We start from the raw sequence: 24,371 nt of genomic DNA on the forward strand, positions 1-24,371 counted from the left end.
TCCTCCCTGCTCCAGTCTCCTCGGTGAACTTTTCCTCAGTGTTCTGAGACAATCACTTCAGTGACTGTGTGTAAACCACAATGTTTTGCACAAAGACACAGTGGCAATGGAGTGTCCACAGCAGTTTTCTGTACTTTCCTCAACTGATGGCTGCAGCTGCCATTCCCCCTCAGGCCACTGGGGGGGGGGCTTTCATTTAAACATTAATTGCCATATCGCTATGGAACAGTGCTGGTCCACAGAAACATTTCACAAGTTCCTTGAGTCAAGGTGATTCTTTGTACAGCAGCCAAAAATTTCATATCCTGCTTTTTTCATTCCAAAAAGTAGTAGTTATTGTTGGGGTTTTATTGCTGAATCCTTGTATATATGATAAGCTGTGGCAAATTCATTATTAGGTCAGTTTGTTCCGTGGAAATTATATTTCCTTCTTCTTTGTTCATTTATTTTTAGCTTGTGGATGCTGACATCAGAGATGGGACAATGCCTTGAAGAACTGTGCCGACTGACCTCTGAAGGGCTCCACATGTTTGTGGCCACTCTGGTGTGAGGGGAGTCTGATTGTTATTGTGCACAGATACACTGGGATTTTCCCCCAATTCTCTAAACAAATATTTAGGTATTTAAATGTCCCCCCCCCTCCCAAAGGGGGCCCAAAGTTACTCAAAACATTCCCCCCACTACTTTTTTCTCCTAACAACAATCATTCTTGGTAGGTTATGCTGAGAAAGTGTGATTGGCCCACTAAATTTCCATGGTAGAGTGGGGATTCAAGCCCCAGACTCCCAGATTCTTGCGCAGCACTCTAGCCACTATGCCACACTAGCTTTATATTCCTCTCTTGGCTCTTACCTTTTCCCCCATGTCAACTTTGCTGAAGGTGAACGTCTGCAAATGGTTGTTGGAGGCCCGGATACTGGGTGTGATGTTCTCCACCAGCAATTTCTCCATGTACCGGCCAAAGAAGGGCCATGCCTGGGCCAGAATCTATCATGCAGGGAGTAGAGAAATGGTGATGTTAAATGCAGTATGATCAAGGACAGGAGAGAAATAATAAGAGCCCACTGCTTCTCACCTTGTTGAGCCATTCAACTTTCTCAACATCATGGAAACTGACCTAAAAAGGAAAAGAGACATGGATTAGATCCAGCAAAGTGCTGTGGAAATTCCCCGGGGAGAAGCAAAAAATTCCCCACCAATGCTGCAAAGTGGATCAGCTAGGAATGTTGGTTACAGTCAAGATTGTGGGCATTCTAAACAACTGCAATTTTACTAGACAAACACTGTAGAAGATGGATTTAGACCTAACAGGCTGGGGTGCAAATTGCTTGTTCAGCCACAAACCTCACCAGGTGACCCCCATCACCATCTCTCTCTCTGATCTGCCACAATGGGACTGCTGTCAGGATAAGCCAGGATTATCTCTTGCATGCTATCCTTGGAGAAAGTGCAGTAAACAAAGATGACAGATAGAAAAAAGGAAACCCTGAAGCAGGATGAACCATTCTGAAATTCATTTTTTTTCAAAAGGAAGTGACAGAATTAGCAGCTGGGTGATAAATTTGCAAGAATGTGCTTTCAAGTATCCCCAGCACTGAAATTGTTAGTGATACCCACCTATCCCCTCCTCTATCAGTCATTAACTAATGCCTTGACCCAAACTTGAAATTTAACATTATCACTTAGTTTTGGCCTCTAATTCATGGGTCCCTTTTAGCACCATAAACTAAAACAATTTCAGAAGTGCAAAAAAGGCTATATTTGTTGGGTACACAGTCATTCTACAAATACTTGGGGACTTGGGACCCTTAAATAAGCCACAGTGCTGTCAGGAGAAGATAAGACTGAACACGGGTCAAGGAAGAGAAGAAGAACTCTAAGCGGACCACGATCCTGGGCCACAGATCCCTGGAACACATTGTGCTGTTTAGTCATCACCCACCGCTGTGTCAGCTGCTCAGTGAAGCAATTTTCTCTGCTTTCTTAATCGACTTGCTCAGAATAGAAAGGGCAAGAGGACGGACTGCAGAGGATGCTTTTACAGGGTGTTTGTCTGACTGTTGCCTTGAGAAAATCAGCTGACTTTCCCCCTAATATCCTAGGCTACTGCTATCAGAAACACACACAAACCCTTCCTCTTTCTCAGGGTTGACACTGTTGGTAAATTGAACATTTTTCCCCAGTTTTTCACAGAATGCAAATATTGTTCCAGGACTAGTTCAAAGAAAGCAGTCATGCTTGTGTGTGCACATATGCTTATGTGTACACATGTGGAAAACAGAAAGAACACTCCACACATAACATACTTATCCTGAAGGAGGAGGAGTGGCTGGAGAAATTAGCAGAGTGCATTTGCCTGTGTAAACTGATCTATAACACAGCCCAAATGTCCAGAAAGTTGAAAAAAATTGAATGATTTTTCTGTTCAGAATGAGAAGTTTGAACTTTTATAACTGATGGCAGTTCTGTATTCAGTAATTTGCATTTTAGATCCTTGTTTATATTTGGGTTGTTTTTTAACCTAATAATAAGAAATGGGAAACTATGAGGCTCCCATGCTGCATGCAACCATTCTACATGCATAATATGTACCTTACATGCACAACTTGATGCATGTGAGCTGGAAATCTACAACCAGCTGCAGTATTTCTATGATTTCCTATATCAGGGGTCTGCAACCTGTGGCTCTCCAGATGCTCATGGACTACATGTCCAGATGTTCATGGACTACAATTCCCATCAATTGGCCATACTGGCAGGGGCTGATGGGAATTGTAGTCCATGAACATCTGGAGAGCCACAGGTTGCAGACCTTTGTCCTATATGGAACTTTCTTTCACGTTGGATTTTTTTTTACAGAACCAGAGAATGATAGACTACTCTAAATACAACATATGAAATTTATTCACTTTAGCTTCCCCACCTTACTCCCCACACAGGAGTCAGAAGGAACACTAACATGACAGATCCCCATTTTGCCATGAAGCTCACTCCTCAGCCTAACACATCTCCCAAGGCTTGTGGTAAAGATATAACTGAGGAGGAGGATTTCTGAGCTCATTGGGAAAATGGGAGGATGAAAATACACTTGACTGATAGGCATGTTCTTACTCAACTGGAGTAAACAAAACAGACATTGCTGGAGGCAAGCACATCTTTTGGGGTGCAAATTGAGGGGGGAGGCAGCACTGATTATCCAAATGTCAAAAACATTAAAGTTATACATATACAGGAAGCTTGTGAAGTGCAGTAGTTTAGGTGTCAAACTTGTGGCCCTCCAGATGTTATGGACTAAAGTTCCCATCATCCCCTGCCAGCACCATGTTATAACATCTGGAGGGCTGTGAGTTTGACACCTGTGGCAAGTGTCAGACTAGGATCTGGGAGATTCAAGTTTGAATCCCCCCTCAGCTATGGAAGCTCACTAGGTAACCTTGGGATAGTCCCACCATCTCAGTCAAACTTCCTTCTCGGAGTTAGTGAAAATAAAATGGAGGATAGGAAAACAATGTAAATTGTTTCGGATCCCTTGTTGGGAGAAAGATGGGTATAACTTAAGTAAATAAAATAAAAAATATGTGCATGGTTGTATGTGTGTTTGTAGATGTATGGGAACAACAGAACAACACATTTAGAATTCTGCCATTCAGCCAAGTTGCTCTTTTTCACTTCCAAAAAGTAGATCTTAGAGAGAACTCCTAATTCTCAAAGATTCTAACTGGAATGATCTAGCACAATTGCAAAGAGTCAGTCTGCGCTATTTTGGAATACACTCACAGAACTATCACAAGACAAGGACAAAATGTAACTATTACAACAGCATGTGATACCAGCAAGATTAAAAGAGGGCAGATTTTACCAAAAGATGCTGATAAATTTGGACAGGAGAGCAACTGGTGTGGGGAGGAGAGAAAGATCCAGGCTTAACTCAGCACCAAAAAAGCGTGTGCATATGTAATACCTGTGCACACACATAGACCTTCTTTTCGCTGCTTGGAGTCTGCCTTGGTGGGGAGGGCAGGATAAAAATCTAATAAACAGATAAATGGAAGACATGTCTTAAGAGAGAGGGAAACCCCTCAAAATCTGTAACGGGATATCTGCATTCTGTAAACATGCCACATAAGTGTATCATCTACTATCAACCACAGAATCCAACATCTTGCAAACTCCCCCAGAACTTTTCTTGCAGCTTTTTTGCATCTTCAACACAATTAAATGTTTTGTGGCCTAAGCTTTAAAAGGTCAGAGTCCATTTCACCAGAAGTAGGAAGAGGTAAACTCACTGGAGAAATGAGGGAGGTATTTTTATTGCTGCCTGTCGGACAGAAGGAAAAGCTTGAACTCATGTGAACACTGGTCAAATCCCCACTACTGTCTTAGCCAGGTTTTAGAACACAAACTAACCAGGTTTGAGGGACGACCTCCCCATTGCTTGCGTGGCAGATTCCGTTTCTACGCCATTCTCCCCCAAGCTAATCATGCTGCCGGCAGGACCTGGTTGCTAGTGGCACAGACCCCATTAACAGGGTTCAGAGTTGATCCGAGGGGAGGGATGAGGGTTGAAACCCTGACTTGTTTCCCGCCCTGGAGTGTGGCACGGAATTCGGGCAACCAATCAGCACTGCGATGCGCGCGCAGCCTTTCCTTGGTTTTGTTTCCGCTTTTGCGATCGCCCAGCAGAAGGGGACGCAAACGTTAAACAGTCAAAAGTGTAACTTTGAATTGTTAATGGTTTACACAGGTAACGATTAACTGTTTGCACAATTAAACGTTAAACTTTTACACGCTTTTTTTTAATCAGGCCCTTCAATGTACGTTTCCGCAGTGGGAAAAGGTCCTGCCCCATCAAGGCATGCCAGCCAATCAGGGGAGACCGGCAAAGTGAGCTCGCCTGGTGGTGGGGATTGCTAAGAGTTCTGCAACCGGGTGTGTCTGCTGTGTGCTCACTGCGGTGGGGAGGGAGAAACTCCGATGAAGAGGACACGGTTTCACAACGAACAGGTTTGGATCTGCGTGCAAACTTCAAGTGGGGATTCGACGACCACTGTCTACTTTGGTAAAGGATGTTTGCAAACTGACTCACCAAGACCCCAGCATCTTACATAACCTTGGCTTTGCCCTCCCACCCACACTAGCCTATGGCTTTGGCCCCTAAAGAGATTGCTCTCATCATTTCTCACTTTCAATTCCTGAGTTTCCCATTTCAAAAACAATTATTTAAAACAAAGCTGGATCTCAAAAGCAAGCCATGCTCTGTAGAACAGAATGTGGGTCACCTTTGCTGCAGAATTTGGGGTGGAGCTTTTGGCAGTGTTTGGTACAGGGGCGCAAAAGCTTTGTCTCATGATAAAGAAAACATTTATGCAGTTATAGGAAAAGAGGTTGGAACAAGCAGATTCCCCCCCCCCCCCCCCCCCCTCAAAAGCTGTTCTTCCACAGGATCACCAAAGCACTGTCAGGAGGAACTAGCCTACTGGTGAAAATGCCTTATACATTTTCAGATCCAAATACTGTCTGGTGGTGATGGGTATTGAGAGAATAGGGAATTCCTAGGAAGGTCGTGTACACAAGGCTGGGGAACAGGTTTAGGAAGGTTTTTTTTTATGAATTAAGGTAGCTTCAAGGAGAAATGAGATATCAGGGATAAGAGAAGAAATGTGGGTGGGAACATCCTGATGCAGGGCTGATAAACAGTGCAAACCTGAACAGATTTACACCCTCCTAAGTCCAAAGAAGGTGACGGGTATCAAAGGATGTAAATTCTGCTCTGGATGACCTGTCAGTAGGGCACTGCAGCTGCTTCTCGGAAAGTCTCTGCCATCTACTCAGCTACCTTCAGGTATTCCAGTGTGTGGTTCACTGGAGCTCATTTCCTGCATGGTAATCACCATGGTAACAAAAAAAAAGTAGGGTTGGCTTGGCACAGATGGGTCAGGAAACTAGAGTCCTACAGTCTTAGCCACAAACCCACAGACTGTGAAATGAAAATTGCTGGGTTTCCCCCCATGTGTTTCTTTCTCTCCCTCTCCCGTACATTTTTATTTCACTTCTAAGGAGCTCAGGGCAGAGCACATCATTCTCCTTTCTGCTTTTGTTCTTCACAGCAATCCTGTGAGGTAGATTAGGCTGAGGGAGAATGACTGGTCACCCAGCAAACTTCACGGCAGAGCAGGGATTTGAATCCAACACATGTCATTCTATCCTAGAACTAGAACTCAGTTAAAAGCAGGGATTCCAAACACAGGGGCCCATGAAGCTTGCCAGTGTGGTTTGTGGTGCCCTGTTGCTTTTTCAGTGTGGAGTACAAAATCCAAAGGGTCTTGAATGAAACAGAAAAGCAACAACAGCCAGCTTCCATACCAGCTTACCGACTAGCAAAATGGTAAATTCATCCTGGGCTGATGCATCACAGCTCTTAGAAGAATGGGGTTTTATACCCTGCTTTTCCTCTACCTTAAAAGAGTTTCAAAATGGCTTATAATCATCTTCCCTTCCCCACAACAGGCAGTTAGGTGGGGCTGAGAGAGTTCTGAGAGAAGCATGATTGGGCCAAGGTCACCCAACAGGCTTCATGTGCAGGAGTGGGAAAATAAATCCAGTTCACCAGAGTCTGGTGCTCTTGGGGAGAAATAGGGAATCAAACCCAGTTTTCCAGATCAGAGTTCACCACCATTAACCACTATACCACACTGGCGTAGCCTCGCTTGGCCACACACATTCTCACTGTCTGGACTTGGCAACCTTTCTCTGTGGTTGTGCAGAAAGCAAACCCTCCTTGCTCCTTTGGAAACTGAAACCAAATTGCATCTGTTTCCCAAAGGAAAAAATTGATTCCATTCCCTCATAGCAGCCATTTTGTGACTGACCTGCACACCATGAACGCCATTTCATGGTGATACCCATTACCCTTTTTCAAAATTTAATCTGTTCCAGTAATTGATAATAATTGGTAATAGTAGGTTTCAGTAATCGGTAATAATCAGTAATAATCGGTTTCAGTAATCGGTAAAAATCGGCTTCAGTAATTGGTAATAAATGGTAATAATCGGTTTCAGTAATCGGTAATTACAATTTTTCAAAATTTAAAAAATACCCACTGGCTCAACAAGGCTGAGATACCCTGGCCTACAGAATGAATCATATGGGACTTGCAAACACCACCAAGAAAGCAGTTAGGAACAAAATTAAAACAAAGTACTTTAGCCAGCTAAGTGTCTTTATAGTATGTGATGTGTCTTACTTTGCACACATTCTGGAACTGTGGCTGTCAGGATGTCTCTCTTCTGCCATCAAAGGGATGGAAGAGAGTGTGTGGAGTCACACCTGGCTGTGGGGAGGGGGCAGTTTCCTTCACCTGATATGTTAATGGATCTTTCCCTTCATTTTCCTTTGATGCTTGTAACTGTAGCTAACTAGGAGCAACCCTGGCGCCTTCCCAGCAGGAGGGGTGGCAGGTGGCTGAGAACTATCATTGCGCTAGCCTTGAGATGCTCAACTCCCAGACATCTCTCTTTCTGTCCTATTATTATCATATTCCATGGGAAACCGGGAGGGGTGAACTATGGCGGGAATTCTGGGGGGATAAAGGCAACTGTATTCTCGTGGTCTGGCAGAACCAGCTTTTTGAAAGCCAGGTACTTGTTGTCATCAATAAAGACTTCTGATCCAGTTACCAGAGTCCACTTATTGACTTCAGTCTCAAAACCTGACAGTGGTCCAGGTTTGTCTCTGTTGGCACAATCTGATTGAGACGATTCGAGTCAGGATGGATGGTATGGATGATCCTCCCACTCTCCGCAAAGTCACATAACTTTCCTGGAACTCTACTAACAGCACTTAACCAGTATTTCGAAGCTCTGCGCAGTTTATACCTGCTGAAGAGGGGCAAGAAAGAAACGCTTTGCCACAAATAGCTTTCTGACAGGCAGTGCCCTTTGGCAGCCACTCAGAAAGCAGCTGGCAATTGCAATCTTTTCACAGCAGTGTCTGGGCCTCTAGAGCTCCAGGCTATTTTACCCCTTGCTTCTGAGAAGCCAGGTGGCCAATGACAGTTGGGCTGGTAACCTGGGTGCGGGGGAGAGAATGAGAAGAGCAAACACAGGTTGCTAGGCACCATTCAGAAGTGACACAGTCTCCACCCAGGGAGCTTCAATTTCTCTTAGAGGGACAGGAGTGGAAAAAAACAGGAGAGTTAATCCAGGAACTGCTTTGTTCCTACTGCTGTGTACCATTTTTGTTTTGTTAAACAGCTCAAATACCACTCTGCTGGCAATCGAAGGGCAAGTTAAAACTCAGCTTGAGAGGGTCGGGAGAGGGGTATCTTGTCTCTAAAGGAAATCAAAAGTATGTGCGCATCCCCCCTAGATTGAAACTGGCAGTGGAAAAGTAACTAAGAGATCAGCACAGGTTTAGTGATGCAGTCCTTGTCGTCCCCCTGTTTTCCACCCAGAAGAAGATATTTTTATGAAGTGCAGGCTGTACACTTCCATACACAGCTGCTTCCTGCAGAAAACAGCCACTCCAGAGTCTGTACTCTGTGATGATCTGAGGGATGAGACCAGACAAAAGCAGCCAACAGACTCCTCTGTCCTTGAGACAAAAGGGCCCGTGTTCTGCTGAGTGAGGAGGCGGCACCCCGATCAAGGGGCACTGCCAAATTTAAGCCTTCAGGCTTCATCTGGCCTTCCAGTCTGAGTGTGTTTTCCAGCCAGACAGGAGAAGGCAGCTTTTGGAGACTCCCATCCATGCGCCTGTAATCACTTCTCTCTCTTTTTAGTCTTCAGAACTGTTGAAGAAAGCCACAGAAGCTCTTCAGGGCAAGGGAGGAAATGTCAAGAACAGGCCCTCCTCGCAGCTGTTTAATTTCCTCTCATCCACATAAAGAGGGTGGGGTTTGGAGACCAAGAACAGAAAAAGCTTTGTTTACAGCACTGCCGTCTTTGCTGCCTTAACACTCTGACGTTGATATTCAAGGGCAGAGAATCTCTAGACAAGTTGCCATGTTAGTTCGTTGCGGCAAAAATGAACGGGTGGCACGCTTTAGTGGACTGTGGTCCGCTTTGTTGGATGGCGGGCACTCCTCATGAGGCAGGCAGGCAGGCACACACACACAATCATGAAAACAAAAAGGGTAAACAGCAGAGGCAAAATGGCCACAAAATGCAGAACATACTGAGTGAGATGTAATTATATCAAAGTAAAATGTGATCAAGAAAAACAGAGGCCCTTGAAAAAAGCAGTAATTGAACAAAGGATGTAGCTGCAGCCTAAAAGTCTGCCATTTTTCAAACCAATTATTCCCATAATACAGGCTTATTACATATTATTCTCTGAATACATTTTTTGTTCATTTAATAGTCTGTAGCCACTTTACCAGCTTCCTCCTCTTGTCTGGGCTATATATTCTGGAGTGCGTGTGTGATAGGAAGGGGGACAGACATCCCATTTTGTTCTGGGTTTAAATTGCAGCAGATTTGCACATGAATTTTAGATGACTCCAGTACTCAGTTAAATGTGAATGAGGTGTACAGAAATCCATAAAGTGGGGAAGAGAGACAACACTAAAGAGAAGTCTGATAAATGGTCATAAAATAGGCATAAAAGCACCAAATTCAAAAAAGTATTGAGGGAGAAAAAGATCAGTTAGTATAAGTTACACAATGCATTTTTGCTCAGGTATAAACTCTGATAAAAGTAGAAAGGGGTTAGGATAGAATGAGTTGCAAAATAATTATCCAACACTGCTAAGGAATTTTGGTATAGTAACCCTGGCATTTAGGACCCAATCCACCATAATGCTCTCCTGTGCCCTACCATTACAATGAATAAGAGCAGCAAGCTAGAGCAAGTCTCATACATTTCAGTAAGAGCACGGAAGGTACCAATCTAGTGGCAAGAAGTTCCAGCATGCAGCAAGGCACAATTATGAAGTGATAACTGCGTTAAGGGATAGAGAACAGAATTGTGGACACTGGATTAAATCAAAGGATAATCACTTCTCCGTCTTCAGCACACACAAAAGCAGGAAGTACATTCCCAAAAGGTTTCAATGAAAACACCAAAGTCTAAGATGAAGCTAGGGGGATGCAGGATGGAAACAATTCCAGTAATCAGTGTCTTGCCTGTAACTGAAAGTGTTTTGCCTCTAACTATTTTGAAGAAAGTCCCTCTCCCACAGCCTGGACCATGATTCGGTACTGAATCAAAACCGTAACGGCCATATGAATCTTGTGTGCTGTATAATTAATTAGCTGTACAATTAGCTAACCCTGGGGTGCAACCCTCTAAAAATATTTCTACTCTGTGCTCAGGGGTTGAAACGGCACCATCAGCCTCTGGAAATATGAAGCTTCCGAAGTTAATCAAATCAACTCAGAGATAAATAATCATAACCCAGTTATAATCTCTGGCTCATATTCTCAGTTCCATAGAGAAATATACTGACCTATGGATGAACCAAATCAAATTCAGTAGGTATGGGTAATCTACCTTGCAGTCCCTTCTTAATATAGCCCGAGGATTGTTGATTCAGGAGAACAATCTCTGTATCTGGATTCATATGCTATGCCCAACAGCAGCACTGCTTCCTCTGTAGCTGATAGGGGGTAGGCGTGCCCTTCTCTCCCTTGAGTCCTTTGGGAGATTGGCGGGATATAATGTAAAGTATAAATATAAAAAGAAATATAAATAAATTATCAATTGGTCACAAGTATTTCAAATTAATTTTAAGATGTGTGCATGTTTCGAGCTACCCACTGACTAGACTTCAAGCTGCACTGTAAAACAAATGTTCCTTAGAAATAGAAAAAATATAACCTTTTCTTCCAAACGGGAACTTTATTTGAAAGAGGTGGGGAACAACCCTGTAAAAAATTATAATAGACAAGCTTGATATACTGTACAACAGATGCACGTAATGCTTGTAATGCACCTTTTAAAAAATACTCCACTGGAAGGCATGCCCCATATTGTTTGACTGACCATGTCACGGTTGCTTTACCGAGCTTACTCCTGAGTAATGCATGCTTGGTTTTCTTAACTGTAACCGCAGTATTCAGGGTATCTAGGGTGCCTAGCCCCTCCCTCCCGTCCCTTGCATATCGCCCCTCACTTTCTTCCCTCCCTCACTTCTCTTCCCTTGCATGCCACCCCTTCCCCTCCCTCCCTCCCCTTTCCCTCCGCTATGGTGGGTGGGTCATATCAAGATGCTGGGCCCCCTGCCTCCCCTCCCTTGCATGCCACCCCTCACTCTCTCCCCTCTCTTCTCTTGCATGCCTCCCCTCCGTCCCTTCCCTCTCCCTCCCTCTCTTCCCTTGCATGCCACCCCTTCCCCTCCCTCCCCTCTCCCTCGTGTGTATGTGTGTATATGTGTTTCACTTCCACTCGAGTTATTGCCTATGTACTGTTTTCACTGCTCATATCTGGCCATCTGAGCAAACATTCAAAGCTGCACGAACAGTCTAAGGGTGACAGTTACACACAGGCAGCTGCATGTCCTTCACCATGGAGCGGCAGGAAAAAGGCGTTTTACCTGGGCCAGGTGTGAAATTTCAGGTATGTGAACATCTAAAAACACTCTCGCCTGGCTGACTATAGTGGCTGGGAATTTTCAGAGGAATTGGTCCAGCAGTTACTGAGTTATACCATCACTAACAAATACACGGTTAGCTTTTTATATATATAGATAGATGATAATGTTATCTCAAGGTCTCGCAGGTTTTCATATCCCACACTTTCCAGTCCTTCCTAGCAACCTCTCCCAATTTTTTAAACTCCAATATGCTCCTTTGCACTTCAGAAATTCTAAGTCCTCCTAATCTGTGAAGAAGAGTCAGAATGCCTAGTGTCCTATAATCAAAGGTATTAATGCAGAACACCAAGCAACGAATTAGAGTGGGGAGAGCACCTGTTTCATGTGTAATTTTGATGGAGAGGCTGAGGCCCAAAGCACACACAGAGGAATGGGGAACATCTGCTCCTGACACGGGAAACTAGGCAACGCTCAGGCGCCACAAAGGCAAGCAAGGTATAATGCTGATATTACAAGATGTAACCAGAGGGAAGCAGAACCTTGGGGCAAGGCTGGGAACAGATGGAAAAGATGCAGAACAGGAACTTGAGAGGCAAGAAAAGAGACATCAAGGCAGACATGTAGCAAAAAGACTGCTGTTGAACGAAACATAGAAGAGCTACCATTCAACAGCTGCCTCTGTGACCAGCAGTTATTGGGTGCTCATTGGAGCTAATGTTTATTAATTATTCTGTAAATTGTCTTTGCTTATTCCAATCCACTGTCACAGTATCCATGAGCTTAAGACTGATTGTGTGTCTGTCTCTCCTCCACTGTAATGATGTAGGAATATTAATCTTTTATTTACTTAGGAATTTGTACTCCATTCCCCCCCCCCCCAACACACACACACACACACCCCATGGCATTACAAAGCATTCCAAAACATTATTCATCCTTTCTTCACTTTATTCCCATAATACAGGCTGGACCAGCTGTTCTCAACCTGTGGGTCGCGACCACTTTGGGGGTCTAACGACCCTTTCACAGGGGCCGCCTAAGACTCTCTGCATCAGTGTTCTCCATCTGTAAAATAGATAAATGGTAGGGTTGGGGGTCACCACAACATGAGGAACTGTATTAAAGGGTCACGACATTAGGAAGGTTGAGAACCACTGGGCTAGACTAAGAATGAGAGCTGCGGTAGAGTAGTGGTTAAGTTATCAGACTAGGATATGGGAAAAAATCCCCACTCACGCCGTGAAAACTTGCTGCGTGACCTTGGACCAGTCATATACTCAGCCCTGATCTGGCTAGTATTTGGATGGGAGACCTTCAAGGAATACTAGAGTCATGATGTGGAGGAAGGCAATGGCCAACCACCTATGAATGTCTCTTGCCTTAAAAACTATATAGGGTTGCCATGTCAATTGTCATTTCACAGCAAAAAAAAAAGAAGAAAAGAAAGAAAAAGAAAGTTATCCAGCAACCTTCAATTACAAAGGATCTTCCAGATCCTAGCTCAGCATTCTACTCAGTGCACAGTGGTAACAGAAAGATACCTTTTTAGATAAGATACATTCTCATTAGACTTTTTTTTTTGCATGCTTCATCTAGTAGGAAAAGTGTATGGATATTACTTGTCATTTTTCTTTCATTTTAGAAATGAATACAAGTCTGAGTGTGATTGTCCTCTGCAAGTTTGAAATAGCCACTGTGGGGCTTTTGCTTTGGAGTAAATCAGCTTGAAGGTAGGCATTGCAGGCTGGCGTCTGCAGCAGTGAGGTAAAACACCTCCTCATGAGGAAATGAGCACAGGTATATCCCATACAAATGTTGACCACCCGCTTGCTCACTTACCTACAATGTTAGTCAACTGTCCTATAATGGAAAAAGGGAAATGAATTCTTTGCAAAGCTTCCTTGCCATGTTGCCTGGAGGCAATTCTTGGATTTCCTAGAATGAATAGCCAAGACACAATTACAAGCTTGCTTTCACCCAATTCACCTCCGCTTCCTGTATGTGTATACTGCACTGTTATAAACACTCCACAGGAACACAGACAAGAGGAACACACTGGTTAATTCCAACTGTATCTGATTTTAATTATGTTGAATGTCAAGTTGCCTGGAATTCATAAAAGAGAGGGTAGAAATTTTGAAATAAACAGAAGTAGAGATGGTGATCCAAGATCTACACATTAACTGGCACAGCACTACCAAGACCTAAACCTATTTAACACAGGAAGGAGAACGAAAGGTAAAGGTTTTCCTGGACTACTACACTACAGGCTGGGGCAGAGGTTGCCGGTTTGTACTCCATCCCATGGGAAAATAAAACTACATACAGAATAATAGCATGGCATAAAACTGGCTAGGTTGAACCATCCTACCACATATATTAGGTGGCAAGAGGGGAAGCATATGGTTAAGTCACTGCCAGACTTTTCAACCTCACTATTGCCAGTGATGAAACCCAGACATATAACACTTCATGGCTAAACATTCAAGGGAAAACTGGAAATTGTGGAGAAGCTGCCTGTCAGGGAAACATGTCTGCTGTTCCTAATCTTTACGTTGCCACGCTCCCAGAATCCCCTGGGCTCCCTAGAACATGGCTTGAAAAATAATGAGGCACAGTTTCATTAGTAAAGCCCTAGGAATACACTTGAATGCAGGTGTCTCCCTGTACCATAGAACAATCTTTTACTTTCTGTCATACAAATGAACTCGTCTCCCACATCTGAGAACATTAGTTCATGTCAGATTGCTCAACCAAATTCCAATATAATGTTTGGAAAAATGAAGACCAAATTTGGATATGTACTCTGTTCCCACCTGCAATGCCACAACTTAAAGTTCTGCTCCAAGACCATTCAACAAACCTTAAGTAGGTAAGCTGGCAGAAAAGCAAACTCTGCCTAGGTCTACTTCCAAACCTGCTAGGCTTGTTTGGGGACTGAATAAATTGTCAACATGTTTGCCTTCCTAAATGAATATCGGGTTGAACATACACAGATGGATCTTCCCGGATAAGGCTCTTGGCTGAGATTAAGGAAATCAAACTTCAGACCTCAGCTCCTGCCACAACTGTGGACACTTGATTCCTTGAACAGGTGTCACACAAGGAACAATTCATGCATTTGGGGTCTTTTACATTATGGTTGTGTGGCACAGATATGGGTTTCAGATACAGGAAGGTAGAGCTTTTTTGACATGCTTTTGCAATTGGAGTTGATAGTTACCAGTAAATGGGGTAATAGCTTACATTCTGTGTATTTGTATTATATTTGCAAAATAAAATCTTAGCTGGTTTTAAGGATGTAATCCCCTTTGAGTCCCTCTGATCATGTTGTGAAGATTCCCAGTCATTTTAACTATGACCTAATATGATGCACCAGCTATTGCATGGGTGGAAAGGAACATATAGCTTGATCTCATCAGATACTGGAAGCTAAGCAGGGTTGGTACTTGGATGGGACACCACCAAGTAAGGTAATGGCAAACCCCCTCTGCTTCTCACTTGCGTTTGGGTCCTTTGTTGGGATCACCATAAGTCGATTGCAACTTGATGGCACAAATGCACACATGGAATAGGGGATGAACTCAGTGAATGGATTGCATGCTCACATAAAGCAACTCTCAAAAAGGTTTTAAGACCTTTGTTACAACAAAGTTCCTCAACACAAAAAAGTCAAATGCCTTGACCACTATGTGCTTGGGAGCAAACACTGAAGATTAGGGTTACCAATTTTTTAAAAAATCAAGTAGGGTTACATCCTGGGGACAAGACTGGTTTGGGGTCCCTAAACAAAAGCATAATGTGGGCACATGCATGATTTTTAAAATTTTAAAACAGTTTGTTCATCAAAAATCCAATTCTATAATGTATTTTTTAAAAAGAAAAGGTCTGGTTTTAAATGAAATCTGAATGCAAACATGCTAAAATACTCCCTTATGGGTGGAACCTAAGGAAAGTTAGTTATGCATAAATGTACCCCACAAACAGTGAAACAAGTCAGTCATAGTTAACTCAAGTCCGACTGATGTAAAATTTCAGTGTCAGGGCCCCATCCCTATGGTCTTGCCATCCTCACCCAGGGGAGTCTGGGAGAAAGTGGCGCCAAAGAACCTCTGCTTGTATTAGAGCTTGGCTTGTTTAGAAGCTTGTAGTAATAGTTTTCCTCCCTAGCCAGACAGCACCTGTCCCTGATTGGGTTCCAAGCTTGGAGGAGCTGCACGACCTCTGAACTCTTTCGCTTTGGGGGAAACCATTAGGGGGAGGGTATGCGTAGAGGGGAATATAGGCTACTGCTTAGTGTGGGAATTTTAGATTCAGCAAAACTCTCTAGAATGTACCTGTTCATTTACTCTGAGACAATAAACTGATTTTGGTAAACCTGAATTTGGTGACTGGGAAGAGGTCAACAGGCACGCCATTCAGTGAGTTTGAAGCACAACAATTTCATCTTGACTGGAAGAATTCCTCAAAATGGAATCCGTGATCCGTTATCAAATATGCTGAGTTCAAACTTCATTTTCTATTTAAGCCAACAGCAGCATAATCCTCCACAAAAGTACTTCAATTTAACTTCCCTGAAATCTGTATGTACAGAGACTGCCAAACAGATGTCCTTTAATTTCACAAAGACTTGTCTTTTCTCTAAGCTGAATCAATTTAAAATCATGTTAGCAGCATGACCAAAGATGATCTTGGATTAGACTGAAGTTTTTACTGCAAAACAAGTAATCTGTAAACATGAATGCTTGTGAAATGTATGATTTATATTACAATGAGCTATGACTGAAAATTATTTATCCATTGTTGGCTAATTTCCAAGGTCGTTCTGATAAAGTAAGTCTTGAAAAATTACTTGCTGGTGAAAATCCTATGACTTCAAGGCAGGTGGCCAAGTCTTTGGATAGGAAGCATGCAGAGGGTTTAATGCTAAATATGGTAAAGATGCAGTTTAAAATCTCATTTTAATTTTTTAGTTATATTATATGTGTTATTGATGGAAATTGTTTAAAAACTTATATTTTGATTAATTTCCTGAAACTTTCTAATTGAATGTTTTTATACTAGTCTACGACCAAAGTAAACAAACAGCGTCAGTAACAGACATGATAACATCAGAAACTTTGAGAGCAAAAAATTAAAATCATTCCTGGCGATTTAAATCAGCTTTATTACAAAATCAGTCCACTCTGAGAAGAAGCCTAGATTGAAGAGAAGAAGGCGCTCCATTAACACACCAAAAACAGATACAAGAATCACATGTGTAATGAATTCCTGAGAACCCCCTTTCCCTTGCAAAATACTCTTGGGAGAAAGAAAGGGCAGAAGGGAGGGGAGTCCTTAACCTTTCTGTGCCAGCTGATTTTTCTTACAAACTTTGTCCATCTGCTTCTCTCCACCTACTTCTTTTACACTTGAGGTAAACACGGATCTAGAATAGAGGGTGAAGCAGAGGCAGCTGGAAAAATTACTGGCAGGGGAAGGGTTAAGCACTTCCTTCTTCAATGCAAACTGCCACCAGCCTTTGAGGACTGTTTGATTTCATTCCACACCACTGCAGGTTAACCCAAAGTCCCTTTTTGTTACACAAATTTGGACAAGGCTGGAGTCAGACTATGATGGTACTAAACTGCGATTTCCCAGGACAACCACAATTTGTAGTAAACGTGGCTTTCTACACATATGGATTCACAATTAATCTTGCCGTCATCAGACCACATGGACAGCAGATGTACTCCCTTGCTAAGAAGTTAAAAGCAGACACCCCAGGTTTAAACATAAACAGGGATGCATTATTTTCGTTTGATTGACTTACTACAGTTCTTTCACCACTACAGTTGAACCAAATATGATTTAACAGGATGTTTGAATATAGTTCACGTGTCAGACTATCAGTCTATATAAGCCCACACTTCCTATGCAAGCATGCCATTTCTAGCACAAGCAAGATGCCTGCAAAATACATGCCACAGAAGATCTCCAGCCTTTTATTTCAAGGACCCTATAATAGTGCAAGTCCACAGTTTGTACTAATTTTTGGACTCTATCCAAGAACCTCTGAGAGCAACAAGGGTCACAGACACATATTGTGGATCCACAACATTGGGCAAAAATGTTACTCAAGCACTGGTTTCAGCTCCGGCCAGCAACCATTCAGAAAGCCATGCAAAATATTTCCTTTCATAGGAAAATGAATGAATTTATAGTGATATTTTACACGATTTATTGTTAGATCTTCTACTGTTATTTTTAAGTTGTTAGAATTGGTTACTATTAGAGCATTTTACAATTTGCAAACCATTCAATCGTTGGTATATTTTTAAATTCCAGGGTACATAAATTAAATAAATAAACTTCTAAACATCTCCATGACCCAGTTATAGCCAGGCAAAAATAAAAACCCAAAGTAGATGTAGTGAAAGTCACACGTATAGATGGCTTTAACCAGGGGGAATTAGATTTGTGGACAAGTCTATCAGGGGTTACTAGCCATGTAACTAAAGGGAACCTACCCGTTCAGAGGAAGCATAATTCTGAATAGCAATGCTAGGAGGAAACAGCAGGGGAAAGTCTTTGGGTCCAGTTCCTGTTTGTTACTGTACTGGGCTATTGGTTGGTCACAGTGTAAAAAGGGGTGCTGGGACTAGATGGATCACTAAAATGATCCAGTGGGGATTTTCTTATGAATTAACAGAAGCTCATTTCAGTCAGAAACTTTCATTTAAAAGTGGCAGGGAAATGTCAGTATGCAAACGTAGAACATAGTACATTATCATAACCGAGATAGTTCGAAGATCCTCCTCTGAACCTGGAGATGCAGGTACATTATTTTCCTATGTATGTATGTACTAGGTCTGCTTAGTAGAAACCATGGGCATCTTTGCATCAGCTGGGGTAGCTTAATTTTTTTTAAGGAGTCAGTCACAAGATAAAACAATTAGCTGAAAGGTGTTTGAGAAGCAGCAGGGAGATGCCAGACTGGTTACTTTTAGAAAGTCCCCTTGTACTGCCTGCCCCAAATGTTGCACCCACAGATCTTAACTGTGTGACTGCAAGATGAGCAAAAGCGGCAGCATTTCCTGTTCAAGATAAAACAGTGTAGGAAGCAAGTGGTGAGTCAGACAGAAACATTCCCCAAATACCACTGCTGTTAGAACTGCAAGACAGACCGTGGCACAGGCTGAGGGGCCTTTTTTCTACACCAAAGATTTCCACTGCAGAGATTCTAGCTTCACCCATATGCACACAGAAAGGACCTAAATGGCTAGCATTGCCAGATAGGCAGGAAAAGATTCACTTGTCATCTATGGCTAACAGGAATCACAGCCAAGAAGTTGTTTTTTTTATAAGCAGGAAGACAGATGCCCTCTTTCCTTCTTTTAGGCTGTCTGTACACCACAAACAACCAACACAAATATGTACAAGCAGACTATTTACTTGCAAAACAGCCAGATACTATGGCTTAGTATGACACCAAGATGGCGCCGATGAGGGCTGCCTCGGTGGAATGCTCTCAAATGGCTTCTACATTTTCTACTATTTCCTGCCTAGCAGTACCTGAGCATATTTGTAAGTGGATCACAAGCTTCCTAACAGATAGGAAACAGCAGGTGAAGCTAGGAAAAATTACATCAGACACCGGTAAAATGAGCACAGGGCCCCCCCAAGGCTGTGTACTTTCACCACTTCTCTTCTCTCTGTATACCAATGACTGCATCTCAAACGATCCATCTGTTAAAATACTGAAATTTGCAGATGATACAACAGTGATTGGTCTCATTCGAGACAACGATGAAACCGCATACAGACGGGAGGTTGAACAACTAGCCTCAAGCGGTGCCACTGGAACTGTCATCTAGAATCTGAACACACTTAAAAACCGTGTGAAATGGTGGTAGGATTTCCAGGAGAAACCCCTCCCATCCTACCTCCTCTCTCACAATACTAGACAACACAGTATCAATAGGTAGAGACCTTCCTTAAATTTCTAGGCTCCATCATATCTCACATGACCTAAAATGGTCACCTTAATATCAAAAATGTCATCAAAAAAAGCTACTTCAACAAAGAATGTTCTTTCTATGCCAACTCAGGAAGCTCAGAAACTGCCCAAGGAGCTGCTGATACAGTTCTACAGAGGAATCATTGAGTCTGTCATCTGCACCTCTATAACTGTGTGGTTTTGGGTTCTGCAACCCAACAAGATCGACACACAGACTTCAGAGAATAACTCAGAACTGCAGAAAAAAACAATTGCTTTCGGGCTAACTCTTGCCTTCCATTGAGGACCTGTATGTACTGCACGGGTCAAAAAAAGGGCTGTGAAAAAATATTTACTGGACCCCTCACATCCTGGACATAAACTGTTTCAACTCTTTACCCTCTGGGAACGTCGCCATACAGAGCACTGCAAGTACACCAAGCACAACTAGACATAAGAACAGTTTTTTCCCGAATGCCATCACTCTGTTAAACAAATAATTCCCTCGATAATGTTAAACTATTTATTATATACTCTCATTATATAATTACTGCATCTACTTTCTTTTTCATCATTCCTATTACCCATCTCCTCCCACTTATGACTGTATGACTATAGCCTGTGCTGACATTTTATTTTATTTTATTTTATGATTTTACATTTTATGTTTTCATTACTACTGATTGTTTCCTGATTGCTTACTAGACCTATATGACAATCATTAAGTGCTGTACCTTATGATTAAGTGCTGTACCTTATGATTCTTGACAAATGTATTTTTCTTTTATGTACACTGAGAGCATATGCACCGGAGACAAATTCCTTGTGTGTCCAATCACACTTGGCCAATAAAGATTCTATTCTATTCTATTCTTAAACTTCAAAGATATGGTTTTGGTCTGGACAAGCTTCAGTTCCTGCAAAGTGTGTATAAAATGGATCAGTACACTGCAAGATTCTCATTCTACCTGCCTATGGCCCACTGGAAATATAAAACCCCCAGTCCTTAACCAAGCTTAAAAGACTGGGAATCCACCATGGTATCACTTACTCCTACCATCCCTTCCATCTCATGCACAAATTCCCCTCACCTTTCACTATGGTCGAAGTTATGCTAGTATCAACCTTACCCAATGTTAACGCCAATCAGTGGTACCCCATTAAAACAGACCCTGTGACACTGGCCACAAACCTGAGCACAGACATAACGCTCACCTGTGGTTAAGGCCATCAGAAAAAGAACACAGAATGTGGTCATTTTAGACATTACGAGCTCAATCCCATATTCTGCTCCTAATCTCTTAACAGTAGTTAGAGGTGAAAGATACTGCACCAGACTATTGTGTACCAGCCTATCCAAACTAAATTAACCTTATCAAATGCACTTTATTTGCCTTCTAATCCAAGCCTGAGATTACCAGTCAATATTTATTTAGATACAGAAACAGTTTCAAAAATAACAAGATAATAACAATAAAATATGATTACCATTGATTTACCAGTATTACAGTGACTCTAAGCCAGTGGTGGCGAACCTATGGCACGGGTGCCAGAGGTGGCACTCAGAGCCCTCTCTGTGGGCACGTGCAAACAGAGTCCCCCCCCCACACACACACACACACATCTAGGCTGGCCTGGGCCACTGGGCTCGATTATTAGCATTAAACCTAAGACCTAGTTTTGGGGAAGCAATGTAGGTAACCCTATTAAGCGCTGTTAAACCCCACTGATTTTCATGACAAGAACTAAGCGCGATCCTTTACCTGGGAGTAAGCTCAGTTGCTAGAAATGGGGCTTGCTTCTGAGTAAACCCTCCTAGAGTCGCGATTCACCCGTTGGAAGAGTTGCACGGTTGCTTCAAAGCAAAGCCACCGACTACCACCAAGCTTACTCCCGAGTAATGTGCGCCTCGGAGCCAACCGTTTTTTCTAAACTAAAACCTCAAAGTTCAGGTTAAATTGCCGTGTTGGCACTTTGCGATAAATAAGCAGGTTTTGGGTTGCAGTTTGGCCACTCGGTCTCGAAAAGGTTCACCGCCACTGACTTGGGGAGAGGCTGCAGCGTTTGGGACTCTTTAGTTTGGAGAGGAGACGTCTGAGGGGGGATATGATTGAAGTCTATAAAATTATGCATGGGGTAGAAAATGTTGACAGAGAAAATTTTTTCTCTCTTTCTCACAATACTAGAACCAGGGGGCATCCATTGAAAATGCTGGGGGGAAGAATTAGGACTAATAAAAGGAAACACTTCTTCACACAACGTGTGATTGGTGTTTGGAATATGCTGCCACAGGAGGTGGTGATGGCCACTAACCTGGATAGCTTTAAAAAGGGCTTGGATAGATTTATGGAGGAGAAGTCGATCTATGGCTACCAATCTTGATCCTCCTTGATCTCAGATTGCAAATGCCTTAGCAGACCAGGTGCTCAGGAGCAGCAGCAGCAGCAGGCCGTTGCTTTCACGTCCTGCATGTGAGCCCGCAAAGGCACCTGGTGGGCCACTGCGAGAAGCAGGATGCTGGACTAGATGGACTCTGGTCTGATCCAGCAGGCTAGTTCTTATGTTCTTATGTTCTTATATGGGGTCTCCCTTGCACTGAGTGTACATTCCCTTTGGGTTGGGTTCTTAGTTATGCAAACATCTTCACAGCCCATCATGCTCTTAGACCGGGGGGAGGGGGGGTTTCATTTCCAACTCCTATATTTCCCAGAGCCCTGTTTCGTGCAGGAACCCACCTTTGGCTTTCTTCGTTTCCTTTTCTCCAGCCGCTGGCTCCTCTCTGTGGTGAAATATCTTCACCCCACAGGTAAGAATTACAGCTTTGGAAGATAAATGCTTAATATACACTCTCCGATTTAGCCTAACACTCAGTAGTTACCCTGAAACTACTTTCACAGATAGGCAAAGGAGTGTTGATCATGTTTTTTCAGCTAGCGTTTCCCCTGCTCAGGTGTAAATGATGGTGAGACACGTGAAGGGAAACCAGTGAAGCAAAAACATTGTTTCCTGTACCCTGGGGATTCTGGGATATTTCTCGGACTGCTCAGTTGCTAGAAATGGGGCTTGCTTCTGAGTAAACCCTCCTAGGGTTGTGATTCACCCGTTGGAAGAGTTGCATGGGTGCTTCAAAGCAGAGCCACCGACTACCACCAAGCTTACTCCCGAGTAACGCACACCTCGGAACCAACCATTTTTTCTAAACTAAAACCCCAGTATTCAGGATAAATTGCCGTGTTGGCACTTTGCGATGAATAAGTGGGTTTTGGGTTGCCATTTGGGCACTCGGCCTTGAAAAGGTTCACCATCACTGCTCTAAGCAAAAGAAAACCTTCAAAAAAACTCACACTGGGTTGTATTAAAGCAGACTACAGGTAGAGGTTCCATCCTTTTAAAACATTCCCCCACATTAAAAAAACCCCTCCAAGTCAAAAACTACCACATGAAGGAATAAGGCAAGTTAGAGGTTCTCCTTCCAATCTGACAGTTCTATAAAACAGATTAAATATTCATGGAGCAGCTCTCTCACACAATGCCTTTCAATCTTGTATGATTGTGCTAAATCCACACCGACCAACATTCAGGGGACTTGAGAAGGGAACATGAGTTCTACTTCTGCTGGCACTTTGATGATTTAGCTCCATTTAGATTCAGGTGATGCACCTCAGAGCTATTCAATTTCCGTTCCCGCATCTTTGGCAAACTTGGGATCTTTCAGTTTGGGCTAGGTACCGTTTGTGGTTGAGGCTTTAATGGGGACATCATATTCTTAAAATCTATTGGAGGGACATCAAGTTGGAGGGACATCATATTCTTAAAATCTATTATTTAAAACCAAAGTTATTCAGCTAAACTGTTAGAACTTTTTTCTTTTAGACATTCAGCTCTTCAGACCAGAAGGTGTTTGGAACAGTCTAATTTTTCACCAAAATTTTGATAACAAATTGAGACTCCCTCATCCCTCCAAACCCCAAGTTCTAATCCCCACTCTGCTATGGAAGCTCACTAGCAAGTCATAGGCCAGTGGTGGCGAACCTATGGCACGGGTGCCAGAGGTGGCACTCAGAGCCCTCTCTGTGGGCACGCGCAAACAGAGTCACCCCCATCCCCCCCACACACACATCTAGTCTGGCCTGGGCCGCTGGGCTCGATTATTAGCATTAAACCTAAGACCTAGTTTTGGGGAAGCGGTGTAGGTAACATTGATTTTCATGTGAAGAACTAAAGCGCGAACCTTTATCTGGGAGTAAGCTCGGTTGCTGGCAATGGGGCTTGCTTCTGAGTAAACCCTCTTAGGGTCATGATTCACCTGTTGGAAGAGTTGCATGGTTGCTTCAAAGCAAAGCCACCGACTACCACCAAGCTTACTCCTGAGTAACGCACACCTCGGAGTCAACGTTTTTTCTAAACTAAAACCTCAGTATTCAGGTTAAGTTGCCGGGTTGGCACTTTGTGCTAAATAAGTGGGTTTTGGGTTGCAATTTGGGCACTCGGTCTCGAAAAGGTTCGTCATCACTGTCATAGGCACTCAGCCTAAACCTGCATCAAAAGAGCAGGGGAGAACAAATTAAACTTTTTGGGGTAGGGTGTAAATAAAGTTTAAAAGAATAAGAATAAACTGCCCTCAAAGAAGACCACCCTTATGTTTCTACACGAGTCACTGTTCAAAGCTTGGCTCCTGATTGCAAGAAAAGGAAACCAATAATAGTGATTCGCCCAGACATATGACCAGCAGCCTTACGGGGTGGGGATGAGGCATTCTGCCGAATTCTTTGCATGACGGCACCATTCACTCACACTCGATGCAGAAATGTACAAAGGATGATGAGAAGTGAGCAGTTGAGGGAGCGGGCTGAGCAGAGA

The 24,371-nt window shown here is 43.0% G+C and overlaps 1 protein-coding gene across 1 annotated transcript in view; it reads right to left on the minus strand.

Moving 5' to 3' along the window:
* Window positions 1–24,371, minus strand: part of ESYT1 (extended synaptotagmin 1) — a 72,379-nt gene that overhangs the window by 40,979 nt on the left and 7,029 nt on the right. The window contains exons 2-3 of the mRNA XM_048489628.1: window positions 1,076–1,117; window positions 853–987 (exon numbers count right to left, since the gene is read on the minus strand). Of these exons, the coding sequence (XP_048345585.1) occupies window positions 853–987; window positions 1,076–1,117 (177 nt within the window). The remainder of the gene's footprint in view (window positions 1–852; window positions 988–1,075; window positions 1,118–24,371) is intronic.

Source organism: Sphaerodactylus townsendi, linkage group LG03 (assembly GCF_021028975.2).
Source record: "Sphaerodactylus townsendi isolate TG3544 linkage group LG03, MPM_Stown_v2.3, whole genome shotgun sequence".
Taxonomy (NCBI): domain Eukaryota; kingdom Metazoa; phylum Chordata; class Lepidosauria; order Squamata; family Sphaerodactylidae; genus Sphaerodactylus; species Sphaerodactylus townsendi.